Source organism: Camelus dromedarius, chromosome 27, assembly GCF_036321535.1.
Source record: "Camelus dromedarius isolate mCamDro1 chromosome 27, mCamDro1.pat, whole genome shotgun sequence".
NCBI lineage: Eukaryota > Metazoa > Chordata > Mammalia > Artiodactyla > Camelidae > Camelus > Camelus dromedarius.
Genome location: NC_087462.1, coordinates 5,133,141 through 5,145,016, shown reverse-complemented (window position 1 = coordinate 5,145,016; position 11,876 = coordinate 5,133,141). Strand labels below are relative to the sequence as shown.

The 11,876-nt window shown below is 62.2% G+C and overlaps 3 protein-coding genes across 4 annotated transcripts; 2 read left to right on the top strand and 1 right to left on the bottom strand.

Annotated features, from left to right (window-relative positions):
- Positions 1-100: 100 nt before the first annotated feature.
- On the top strand, positions 101-5,131 carry TIMM44 (translocase of inner mitochondrial membrane 44; the record flags this gene model as incomplete). The annotated part of the gene is given in 6 exon segments (XM_064479843.1): positions 101-193; positions 288-412; positions 1,593-1,643; positions 3,309-3,398; positions 4,095-4,205; positions 4,578-5,131. Coding segments are annotated over 6 exon segments (590 nt in total), but the record flags the coding sequence as incomplete, so codon positions are not given.
- A 568-nt stretch (positions 5,132-5,699) lies between these two features.
- On the top strand, positions 5,700-7,303 carry CTXN1 (cortexin 1). Its single transcript, XM_031437130.2, has 2 exons — positions 5,700-5,867; positions 6,227-7,303. Exon 2 carries the CDS (start codon positions 6,247-6,249, stop codon positions 6,493-6,495), a length of 249 nt encoding a protein of 82 aa, XP_031292990.1. The 5' UTR covers positions 5,700-5,867; positions 6,227-6,246; the 3' UTR covers positions 6,496-7,303.
- A 1,302-nt stretch (positions 7,304-8,605) lies between these two features.
- SNAPC2 (small nuclear RNA activating complex polypeptide 2) lies at positions 8,606-11,146 on the bottom strand. 2 transcript variants are annotated; one of them, XM_031437125.2, is made up of 5 exons: positions 10,904-11,146; positions 10,170-10,289; positions 9,957-10,025; positions 9,353-9,662; positions 8,606-9,266 (listed from the first exon to the last, which is right to left on the bottom strand). In XM_031437125.2, the coding sequence occupies exons 1-5, from the start codon at positions 11,084-11,086 to the stop codon at positions 8,935-8,937; spliced, it is 1,014 nt and encodes a 337-aa protein (XP_031292985.1). In that variant the 5' UTR covers positions 11,087-11,146; the 3' UTR covers positions 8,606-8,934. The 2 variants fall into 2 exon arrangements, with proteins under 2 accessions (XP_031292985.1, XP_031292986.1); XM_031437126.2 differs by lacking the exon at positions 10,170-10,289.
- Between the last annotated feature and the right edge of the window lie 730 nt (positions 11,147-11,876).

Here is an 11,876-nt window from a genome sequence, read left to right as displayed (position 1 = left end):
CAGAGGTGCCCCCCCATTTTCCTGATCTGCATGGGGGCCCACGATGGAGTGGGCATGTCCTTCTGGAAGAGCCCCTGACTCCTGACCCTGCCCCCTGCAGGGTTCTTCGAGATGAAGATGAAGTATGACGAAAGTGACAACGCTTTCATCCGGGCGTCCCGCGTGCTGACGGACAAGGTCACAGACTTGCTGGGTGAGTGGGCTGCCCCAGGACTGTCCCCCCACCCACGCCGGCAGCAGGGAGGGGTCCCCAGCCCTCACCCCACCCCTGGCTCGGTTGCACCCAGGGGGCCTGTTCTCGAAGACGGAGATGTCGGAGGTGCTCACGGAGATCCTGCGGGTAGACCCCGCCTTTGACAAGGAGCGCTTCCTGCAGCAGTGTGAGAATGACATCATCCCAAACGTCCTGGAGGTGGGTGCTGGGCGCCAAGCCCCGTGGGCCTGCCCCAACCCCCCACCTCGTGTGTGCGCATGGCTGGTGCTGGGGCCCAGTGGGAAGTTCCAGGGGCACTTGGCTATGGAAGCAGTCTTTGCTCTGATCTTGAGAGGCCTGACCACCCCATGCCCGGCCATTGTCGGACAAGCAGCTCTGAGAAGGAGGACATCTGTGGCCCCGCAGGTCCCCGGGCTGCAGCTCTGACCGCTCTTCCCTGTCCACAGGGTGTGCCCGCCCCAGGGACTGAGTCCCTCACACGCACTGGAGCCGGGAGCTCCTGGCTCTCTGCGGAGCCCTCTTCCTAAAGTAGTTGTGAGGGACCAGGTGTTTGTGTTTCAGGGACTTTTCAGGGGTGGGGGAAGCTGGCTGCTGCCCCTTGGGGAGCCTGAGGGCCTTGGGGAAGCCCCTCAGGGCAGGAAGGCAGGACCACCACAGCAGCCCAGGGGGCTTTCCCTCTGTAGGGTCCTGAATCCTATCTTCTGGTCCTCTTGCCTTTCCTTTTGGCTCATAAGCGAGGAGGGGGTGGCTTGCTCAAGGTCACCCTCCATGAGGCCCCTGCCCGCAGTCGGCTGCTCTTTCCCTGCCTCCTCTCTGCCCGTCTCTGGCCCCCAGCCCTGGCTGGAGCCCGGGCATCCTGCACTGAGCCAAGCCAGAGGCCTTCGGAACGCCTGCAGGCAGCCCATCCAGTCCCATGTGGATGCCTGTTCCCTCCTCCTGGGCTGCCTCCGCGTAGTCCTTCCTGTGGAAGCTTCCCTCATCGCACCCCGGGAATCCTCCCGCCACTTCCCCCCTGCCCCACCTGGGCGCGGGGCCTGACGGCCCAAAGCTTCATCTCCAGGGGAGGCAGGAGGCCATTCCTGTCCTCCTTGGCTCAGTTTCCTAGCCAGGGTGAGAGCCCAAAACAGTGTCCCCTTCTCTTCTTCCACCAAACCCTCGGGACCCACCCCAGTCTGCCCTGTTGTCCTGAGAAAGGCTTGAGCTCCCTGCGCACATGCAGGAGCTCCGCTCCTCCTGCAGCCTGACCCGGTCTCACCTGACTGAGACCCTCGGGGTGGGGGTCTGCAGAGGAAAGGTGCTCACTGGAGAACATTCTCCAGAGCTTTCCTGCCTCAGAAGCCCACTCATTCTCACGCTTCTTTTTTCCTTCCCTTTTTAGGCCATGATTTCTGGAGAGCTTGACATTCTCAAAGACTGGTGTTATGAAGCAGTGAGTGCTCGCTTTTTTCTTTCTTTCGTTCTTTTTTCTATATAGTCCTAAAAAGAAATCACAGTTTGGAGAGGATCTGCTCAGGAGGCTCATCCTGGGAAGGGCCCGCCAGGGTGGGGGGCCCTGGGGTGGGGGTGGCTGCAGGCCAGGGCGAGGGACAGCGGCTAGCTCTGGGGCGCATTAGATACTCCCCTGGTGCTCAGGGGTTGCGGGTGCTGGACAGCAAGCAGGGTGTGAGGCCCCGGGCCCGCGTCACCTCCCTTCCCTGGGCCAGAGGTGCATCGTTGGAGTCATGAGGGTGCAGTGCAGACACAGGAGCAGCTCCAGAATGCGCGGCGCCAGACAGATTTATCAGCTGTTCTCATTGTGAGAACCTGAAACACAGATCAAGACAGACATGGATAGATTACCACCCGGGGAGAAGCCTGTGTCCAGAGGAGGGGCTCCAGGTCCCAGGCCACAGGCTGACCTGGACCGTGTGGCAGAGGGTCAGGCATCCTTCAGAGCACACTGTCCGCCCTGCCCGTTCTTGGAAGCCATCTTGTCACAATGGGGCTCCCGTCTGTCTCTCAGTCCACTTCACCTCACCCTGCTTACTCCCTGACCTGCGCTTCTTGGGGTTTGGTTTTTTACCCCTGGCTTCTTTATATTGAGCAATCCAGAGTCTCTTGGCTGATTCTATTCTGTACTCAGCTCACAAACAACTTGGAAAAAGCAGAGGAGATGTCAGATTTTCTTTTCAAATACTCCCCTGCACGGTGACTAATCCAGCAGGCATTTATGAGTGTTTTTTTTTTCCTTTCTTTCTTTCTTTTTTTTTTTTTTAACTTTGGGACCATTAGGATGTGCTGGTTATCTCTGCCAGAGAGCTGCTGGTGCCCCTGGAAACGCAGATGAAGTTGCAGCCACTCACACGGGGGTATTTTTAAAATGTCATCTCCAAGAAACCACACACAAAGTCGGATTGGCACCTTTTTTTTTTTAAACTCGGATCAGTTATTTCCATAAAAGGTGGATGCCTTTGGGATGTCTGCCATCGTGGTTGCTTGTTGAGATACGAGGCTGCATGTGTCACCGGGGCTGTGCCTGGGGCTAGGGAGCAGGCACAAGGGGATGAGGGTGTCATTTGGGGGGCCCCTGCACCCCAGAGGAAGAGCAGGGTGCCTGTGGCTGACGGCTACCCACAGGGCAGGTCGGTGAGAAGGAGTTGGACCCAGGCAGCTGGCGCCTGGGCAGCCGTGGGGTAGGATGAATCCTAGAAAAAACGTTTGGTTCCAGGCCAGGACGCACAGTGAGGTGAGCATTGGGATGTCCAAGAGCAGCCAGAGAGGCCCCAACTTCCCGCTGGGAGTGTGTTTCAGGTCGCGTTCCAGGAGCATCACCGAGCTCCCTGACTAATACCGCTTTCATTAGCGCAATGATGGCACCAGCCTCCCTGCTTGGACCTGTGCTCCTGGCATCTGCCACCCCTGGCGCAACACACCCAGGCACTGGGAGCTGTTTCTGGAAGGTGTGTGGGCTGGAAGCATGGAAACCGTGCTGTTGAGCCCACCGGCAGGGAGTTTCCTAGTCCTCGGCCACCAGCCCCCGAGGGGTGTGGTGCCCTGGCGTGGCTTGCGCATGCGGGTGGCCGGCCACGTGGGGATATCTGGCTTCTTGTTGCAGACCTACAGCCAGCTGGCCCACCCGATCCAGCAGGCCAAGGCGCTGGGCCTCCAGTTCCACTCCCGCATCCTGGACATTGACAACATCGACGTGAGTGCTTTTTCCCAGGGGGGCCCAGTCGACCCCGGGGTGGGGAAGGTGCTCAGCAGGGAGGGGTGAGCTCCCTGTCCCCTAAGGAGCTGCAGCATTTGGATTAAATGACCTGGAGGATCCTTTCAGTGAGAGGTTTCCATAGCTCTGCAATTGGGGCTTCTTAGGCAAGGGGTGGCCCTGGGGGTGCTGCTGCCCAGACCTAGGGCCCCCCCGAGGTCCCTGAAGGCAGTGCTGCCCCTGCACTTGAACTGAGAAGGGTGGGGGCTTTGTCAGGGAGGCTCAGGCCCCCAGGAGTCTGCTCCGCCACAATTTCCTCCCCGAGGAGGGCTGAAGGTGGGCCGGTGCCCACTCCCCTCTGACCGAACTGTGTGCACACAGGCCGTCCCCGTGAAGCCTCCCTGCGCCCACACAGCCTCAATCTGGGGAGCCTACGTGGGTCGTCAGCAGCTCAGACTCCAGCTCACAATTGGGAAGTGCCCACCTGGAAGTGGGCCAGTGGGAAGGGGCAGCCCTGGGGTTTGGGCTCAGGCGGGTCCTCGGGCTCTTTCTGGGGGCTGGCCCGATATGTCGAGGTGCCGAGGGCTCCTCCTGGCCATGTCCTGGGAAGTGGGGGTCCGCACCTGGATGGGAGCAGCAGAGAAGGGTCCTGGGACTATCCTCTGAGACCTGCTCGCTCTCTTGGTCCCCCTGCAGCTGGCCATGGGCAAGATGATGGAGCAGGGGCCCGTGCTGATCATCACCTTCCAGGCCCAGTTGGTGATGGTGATAAAGAACCCCAAGGGCGAGGTGGTTGAGGGCGACCCGGTGAGTGAGCGAGGGAGAGGATGGGCAGGAACTGCTGGGTGGGCTGCCTTGCCCTGATGGCGGTTCAGTCAGGGACTGCGTGGGGACGGCAGGGCAGTGCCTTGAGAAGTCCCAGGGCCCTAGGTGGGCCTGCTGGAGGTTAGAGGCGGCTGATCCGTCTGGTTTTACCAAGTCCTGAGTTACAGCCTCTGTCTCAGTCTCTGCTTGGGACCCCCCAGACTTGGGCCAATAACCCAGCACCCCTCATCTCCAGCCCCTCCCAGCATCTCCCCAGTGTCCTGAACCTGCCCTGCCCCTCGACAGCCCCTCGTCCCAGTGTGGGTGCCGAGCCCACTGTCTGCCTCCAGCCCTCACCAATTCCTGGTTCTGCAGGACAAGGTCCTGCGGATGTTGTACGTGTGGGCACTCTGCCGAGACCAGGACGAGCTCAACCCCTACGCAGCCTGGCGGCTCTTGGACATCTCTGCCTCCAGCACAGAGCAGGTCCTCTGAGCACGGTGGCCATGACCAGGGGCTCTGGGGCAGGATCGTCACTGCAGACACGCAACAGACTGGTGTCCACCTGCAGCAGCTAGACCACTAGGCCCAGGACTGTCGGCTCTGCCCCCACTCTGCCAGGGTGGCTGCAAAGCTAGCTGGATGGAGCAGGGCGGGGAGGGGGCTACAGCACCAGCCCCTGCACCGCCCTCTGCCCCATGGGGGCTGCTGACCGGTGGGCCACAGAGCCACACAAACCAGACAGTGCCAAGGGGTCCCTAGCCCAGGGACTGCCTCCCAGGACAGAGTGGTGGGGCCTGGGCCCACTGGCCACAGCAGCCAGGCTGTTTTAGCTCCTTTTTTTTTTTTTTTTAAAGAGTGCCCTTATTATTATCCTGTACATACGCTGGAGACTTGGAAATAATAAAACACCAGAGTGCAGGAGAGCAGCTTGGGTAGTCAACACATGCTGTCTGTCACTGGGGTGGGGGGAGATGGGACTGAAGAGGGCTGGGGGGGGCCGGCGGTCATGGTCACTGAAGGAACTGCAGCAGAAGAGAGGGCAGCCTTACCTTATCCTGGATGTGTGTGGAGGGGGTGGGGGAGACGGTGATGAGATAAGCTAAGGAGGCCTTCAATGACCTGCTGCGGTCTCCTGAGGGTTGGGGTCCCCGGAGCTGGAGGCTCCTGAATGCTTGATGTGTTTCCGGAGGCATTAGGATCCCCCAAACAGGGAGTTTGGGTGAGGGGTCAATCGCAGAGAATGAGGGTGTGGGAACTGAAGTCGGGCTGGGGATTTCTGGGGGTGCTTGTGGGGGTAGGGAGGGCGAGGTTCTGGGTGTTGATAGCTCCTTGGGCCCGGAGGTCTCTCCAGCGTCTTGGGGCTGGGGCTCGTTCTCCCGGAGGGCGGGGCAGGGTCGCGAGCCCGCGCGCCACTCCCTGCGCAGCCTCCGCCCCCCGCGGCGGCCCCGCCCCCCCGTCGCCATGGGAACAGCCGCGGCGGCCCGGCTAGAGCGCGGCTCGCCTGCCTCGGTCTCCGTCGCTCCAGGGGCGGGTGAGGTGGGCTGAACCCGGGCCGCCGCCGCCGCCGCCGCTGCCGGGAAGAGGCCGAGAGCAGAGCCCAAGCGGGTCCCGGAGGAGAGCGCGGCTGCCGGGCGCTCTGTCCCCGTCCCAGTCGAAGCCAGGGTGAGGGGCGCGGCGGGGCGAGGGTGGTGGGGGAGGGGGGTCCACGGGACGCAAGAACAAAGAGAGGGGGGCGGGAGAACCGGGTCTCGCCCCCGCCACGCCGCCCGGGCCGCGCGTTCGCACCTGTTGTGCGCGGGCCGGCCGGGTCGGGGCTCCCTCTCCCTGCTCTTAGCGTCCCCACCTGCGTGCACGCCCGGAGTTGGGTGCCCGCGGGCCGGCCTTGGGCGTAGCCCGGGGACGGAGGCGCAGGCGGCGGCTGGGGCTCCGCAAGGTAAGGGGGCGGCGGCGACAGGGCTACGCGGGGGCACGGGAGGGCGCAGCCTCATCCCCGCGTCCTGGGCGGGTCCCTTCCTCCGCAGGGCGCGCGGCGATGTGAGCCATGAGCGCGACGTGGACGCTGTCCCCTGAGCCGCTGCCGCCGTCGACGGGGCCCCCGGTGGGCGCAGGCCTGGACGCGGAGCAGCGCACCGTGTTTGCCTTCGTGCTCTGCCTGCTCGTGGTGCTGGTGCTGCTGATGGTGCGCTGCGTGCGCATCCTGCTCGACCCCTACAGCCGCATGCCCGCCTCGTCCTGGACCGACCACAAGGAGGCGCTCGAGCGCGGGCAGTTCGACTATGCGCTGGTCTGAGCTGTGCGGCGCCCCCAGCCGGCCCTCCGCGGGGTCTCTCCCAGCGCTGATTAGACGGGGCGCCGCCAGGCCTGGACCGCGTTCGGGATCCTGACCCCGAGCCCGCAGCCCGAGGCGGGAGGGCGTTAGAAGACCAACCCCTCCCCGCTCAGACCCCTCCCATCTTCGTGCCTTTATCCTGCCCTGTCCTCTCCAAAACTCACCGGCCTGGCTGGCCCCGACTCTGAAGTCTGGGTGGAAAGAGAATCCTCCCCACCCCAACCCCAGCGTGTAGGTGGCTCTACTATTGGCCAGCCGCCAAGCATGAGTGTCATGTCCGCTCCTGGATTTGGAGACCCCCGTGTCCCTTTTCCTCCCTCCCCCACCATCTGGCCATCCTCACTCCCCCGCTGCCAGCCCCTCTTTAGTGCTGAGCCCCTCTTTGGGTTCTGGCCCCGTGGGGCAGGCTCTCCTGGGCCCACGGGGTGGATCCTGCATACCAATATGCCCTGCGCAGCTGGCCCCGGAGACAGAGCCTGAAGAGCGACAATGGCTGCTGTGTCCAGGATGTGTGGCGCCTTCCGTGTGGGGAAAGCGTGGGCAGGGACCCTCCTGCCCCTAGCCCAGGCCCTAGTTCAGGTCAGCGCGCTCCTCCCTTACCACCTCCAACCCTTATTTGTCCTCCTGCCACCTCCCTCTGATCCCTTCTGCCCTCCTCCCCACAGGCCTTCCCCCTGCCTTCTCATTTTTCCCTGCCTCTGAGCCGATGGTGATAATAAAAGCTATTATTGAGCGCTTACTGCATGCCAAGCAGCGTGCTGAGTTAGCTCCTCCTGCACATGGCCTGTTCCCTCTTCTTCAGGACCCAGTGAGCCCTGTTTGTATCCCTGTTCTACAGTCCAGGGGATTTGGGTCCAGGCAGGTTGTGACTTGCTCATAGTTGGATTCTGGCCAAGCTAGAATTTGAACCCAGGGCTGACTTCTGCACACTCTTAACAGCTGCCATGGGCTGGGAAGCACCCAGATGCATGCTCTGGGGGGGCTGATGTGTAGTCATCTCAGTCCCCTAGCGCCAGGGACAGCCAAGGCTGCCCTTCTTCCTTTGGACTTGGGGAGACGCTGGGGGCTGTGGAATGGACTTAAGCCTGGTAAGCATCAGGAATGGGGTGCTCTTAGCCAGCCCTGCAGATTGTCTCCAAGAACTGGCATGGCCTCCTGGCCCCATGACCTCACCTGTAGCCCCAGACCTCTCTGATCTGGTCCCTCCGCCCCTCCGTGAACATGTGCACTTGGAAACTGCGGGTCTGGTGCTGTGGGTCATGGAGTGGGCTGGCTCTGCTCCACAGCCCGCCTGGGAGCTGCGTTGTGAACCCCCAGGGAGCCGTGTGCAATGTGTGTGGGGAGAAACAAGTGTTTCTATAAAAGGAAGGCTGTGTGAACACACAGGCGCTGTGAACAGAAAATCTACCAACTCGCAGAGGACTGGTTAGATTTTGGGGGAGGCTGTGCTGTGGGAGGACAGCTGGTTCCCCCACCTGCCCTCACCAACTGGTGGGGTCCCTCATGACCCTGTGCAGGGAGACCCAGCTGCACCTCTGGGAATTTGGAGCCTTTGACAGCAGCTAGGACTCCAGCCCCCTCGTCAGCACAGCTCTGCTTCCCCTTCTCTGCTCCTAAGGCCCCTCCAGCTCTCCCTCCCCCACTTGCTTCCCCAAGGCCACCTCAGGGCCTGGCTCCCCTCCCTCCAACTTCCTGCCACATGGGCAGCCCACCCCAACCCTCCTTGGCTGGTGGCCTGGCTCCTCCCACCTGGCTACCCTCTCTCTGCTGGCTTCTCCCCTCTTTCTCTATGCTGAAAGGCCCCAGGATCTAAAAACCTTTCCTGACATCAGTCAGGCTCAGGCCTAGACCCTCCAAGCACCAAGGGTCCCCTCATGACCAAAATGAGGTCACTCCAGATGGCATCGGACTGGACCTGGCAACAGCAGCCTTTAGTAATGACTGCGCCCTCCTCCCTGGCATGCCTCCCCTTGGTCCCTGGGACCCCAAGCTATGGCTCTCCTACCTCTGATTCTCTCTTTGGCATTTGGGGTCCCCTCCCACCTTTAACCCACAGGAAAAAGAGAGCATGGGGGTTTGAGCAGAACTTTATTCGCAGTTATAGAACACAGGATGCAGGACATCAGAAGGGATGAGGGGCGGGGGAGTATTTGATGGTGGTTTCAGCCCAGCCACCTGGCTGACCATTCCCTTGCCATTTCTATGGCTGAACCCCATACCACTGTGCTTCCATTTCTGAGGCCCCTGCTGTGTGAACATTTTAATGACCAACCTGTACTGCACACTGTCAGGGACCTTCCACTTTTACCAGATCCTTGTGGCAACTCAAGGCCAGCCTAAGCAGGACTGAGGGCTGGGGGGCTCACAGATGTCTGCTGTGTCCTCTGCCCACCAGCCCCCTCATCTTGCAGGGGGTGCCACCTGGCCCAGAAGCTCCAGGGGCACCAGGAACGGGTTCAAGGGGCAGACCCCAGCTGACTGCCAAATGGGTATTGGTTTGCTGGGCCCAGCATTCCCAGGGGCCTGAGAGGTGGCCTGGCCAGCCGCCTCTTGCCCCCTGGAGCCTGTCCCATCATCCTCAGCAATGGATCCCAGGCTCCCACTGGACGGGTCGGGCTGGGGGGCCGTCAGGCGTAGGAACGTATCCGACATATGTTCAACCAGGGCAGCGCAGGGCAGTCGGGACAGCTCCTTGGGAAGTGCCATGAGCAGGTCAAGGACCACAGCTGACTCTGGTAATGGATCCAGATGGGTGAGGGGAGGGTGGGGCTTTCCGCCAGGGTCTCCCACCCCAGAGTCCCAGCACCCTCCTTCTCACCAGCTGCGGAAAGCTCAGGGCCAGGGCAACTGCGGGAGATGGATGATAGGTACTTGTAGATCTTCTCAAAATCCACAGAGAAGTCTCCCTCAGCACACGGGCCAGCTGGGGACTCAGAAGATGCCTCTGGGGCAGGGCCTTGGGTCTTGGGGGCAGGGCCAGGAGCCTCCTGCCCTCCAGGGGCCTCAGGGCCCAGGTCCTCCTGCCCTCCAGGGGTGCTGAGGAGCAAGTGCTTGCCACGAGCCTGCGTGGGCTTGGGGGGCTTGGAGTGCAGGAGGCTGAGGGGCTCCGTGGCGCCGATGGTGAGCACCTGGCAGGCAGGGAGGTCAGGGAGGGAAAGGCAGAAATCTTCCCACTCTGCCCTGCAGGAGACTGAGCCTTCCACCTCCACCAAATCCTCCCTGACACCGGGAGGAAGGCACCACATACAGGAGATGACACAGAACTTTGGACACTGAGGTTCAGGGTGTCTAAGGACTGTCCAGAATCACAGAGGGGGAGTCTGGCAAGAGGAATGTACCCAGGACTCAGGTCCCCCTTATTTAGACTCATATATCTGACCCTGTCCCCCAGGGACACCCCCATCCTGCCTGGGGGATTATACCTGTGAGAAAGCCACAGTCAAGGCTTCCTCCAGCGGGCCTGTTATCTTCTCAGCCAGATCCATCCACACCTGGGTGGGGCAACCATAAGGTAGGGATCAACCCTCAGGAGTTCCCCAAGCTCTACTCCTTCTGGGGCTCCCCTGACCATGCTATCCCCCTCCAACTCCCTCATTCCCCAGGGGCCGGCCCTGGGGAGCCTTGCCCTGCCTCACCTCGATGGGGGCAGGGGTTTGTGTTTCTCGGCGCCTGGAACCCTGTGGGCCACCTGGATGCACCCTCTGAATGGCCTCCCGGGCCACTCGGCCCTTGAGCTGCCGAAGAAAATCCTGAATCTGGGGAAGTGAGAGGAGGAGGCCAAGTGGGACCTTCTAGAAGCCCAGGGCTAGGCAGTCCACTGCCTGCTCCAGGCCGGCCACTGCTCCCTAACCTCCCGCTAACCCGGCGTTAAGGGGTTACAGTGACTCTGCCAGGGGGTTGTCGGGCCAAGGCCCCTGGTGTTACCAGCCACCTGACAGAGGTTAAGGACCAGGATAGTTCTGGCTCCTCCCCGCGGCCAGGGCCCACCCCCATGCTAAGTACTACTCCATTCACCGCCCCATTTCCTGACTCTCGCTTCAAGCTTATCCCCGCCCAGTCTCGCTGCGCCTTCCGCCCAGTCTGGGGCCTCCGCTCGGTCTTACTCGCAGTTCGCCCCGCCCCTCAGCCGCACCACTTCCCGCCCCCGCCCCGCCCTCAGCTTCTCGCAGGCACACGATACCCAGCCTCGCACTAGCCCCGCCTCCTCTGCGCTCATCCGGTTCCTCAGCCTCGCCTCGCCCCCAACGGGTCCTCGGCCCGCCCACCCCAAGACCCCGCCCCCGCCTCACCCAGGGCCCGCCCCTCCCCTAGCCCCGGATACATCCTAGCCCCGCCTCCAGCCTCGCTCCCTTGCCTGGACCCCTCTCACCTCGGCCTCGCTCCGGCCCGGCAGCTCCCGGGCCAGCTCGGAGGCATCCGGCTCCGGCTGGCCCCGTCGAGCCTGCAGTAGTCGTAACAGCTGCCGTTTCTCGCGGGCGCCCCAGGCCGTGGGGCCGGTCACCTCGCCCAGATAGCGAGCTGGGGCCGCTCGCCGCCGCTGCGGGGGCTTCATGCCGGTGAGGCGGGTGAGGGCGGTGTCGGAGCTCCTAGGCCGTTTCCGTGGTGGGCGGGGTTACGGGGACCGCTGAGGCCAAAAAGCCCCTCGCGGAGGCGGAAACAGATGGGGGCGTGGCTCTGCGTTTGCGAGTCAAAGGGACATGCCTCGATGGGAGATTATGGGGAGACTGGCCTCCAGCGCAGGCGGGGACGGACGAGACCCTCCCGCGTCCTCATTCTATCTCATTTGTGAACTGGAGCCGTGACCTTAGGTTTCTTGCCCTCCCTCCATTCCAGGACCAAGTCTTCTGAAACTCTTAACTGTTTTTTGCTTGACTTCTCGAAGAGGGATGGGTCCTGGCCAGAAGGCAGCTATCCAGTCGTAGCTAAGAGCCTGAGCTGTGGGGTCGGCCAGCCCTGACTTGTGAGCAAGTGATCTGCTGTGCCGAGCCTCAATTTCTTCAACTGTAAAATGGTCCCGCCGTTGCCTATGCCCCGGGAGGAAGGAGCTCGGTCAGAAGGGATTTAAGGACCTTTAGGCTAGACGGAGAGGAGACTGGAGCAGAGGCCTGAGGTCGAGGCCCTAGCGAGGGTAGGGTCCAAGCGGTGGGAGTGGCGAGCGGGGAAGTCCTGGCTTTGAGAGGGCAGCTGGGCTGGTGCAGGGGTGGAGGAAGGAGATGAGACTTACTTGAAACTTGAGCTGGTGAGCTTGGGCGTCCCTTTTTGTTTGGGACAAACTGCCCTTGGTCTCCCCTGGCCCGGATCTGCGCACCTATGTAAGGGCGTATGAGCCCCACTCCAAAGCG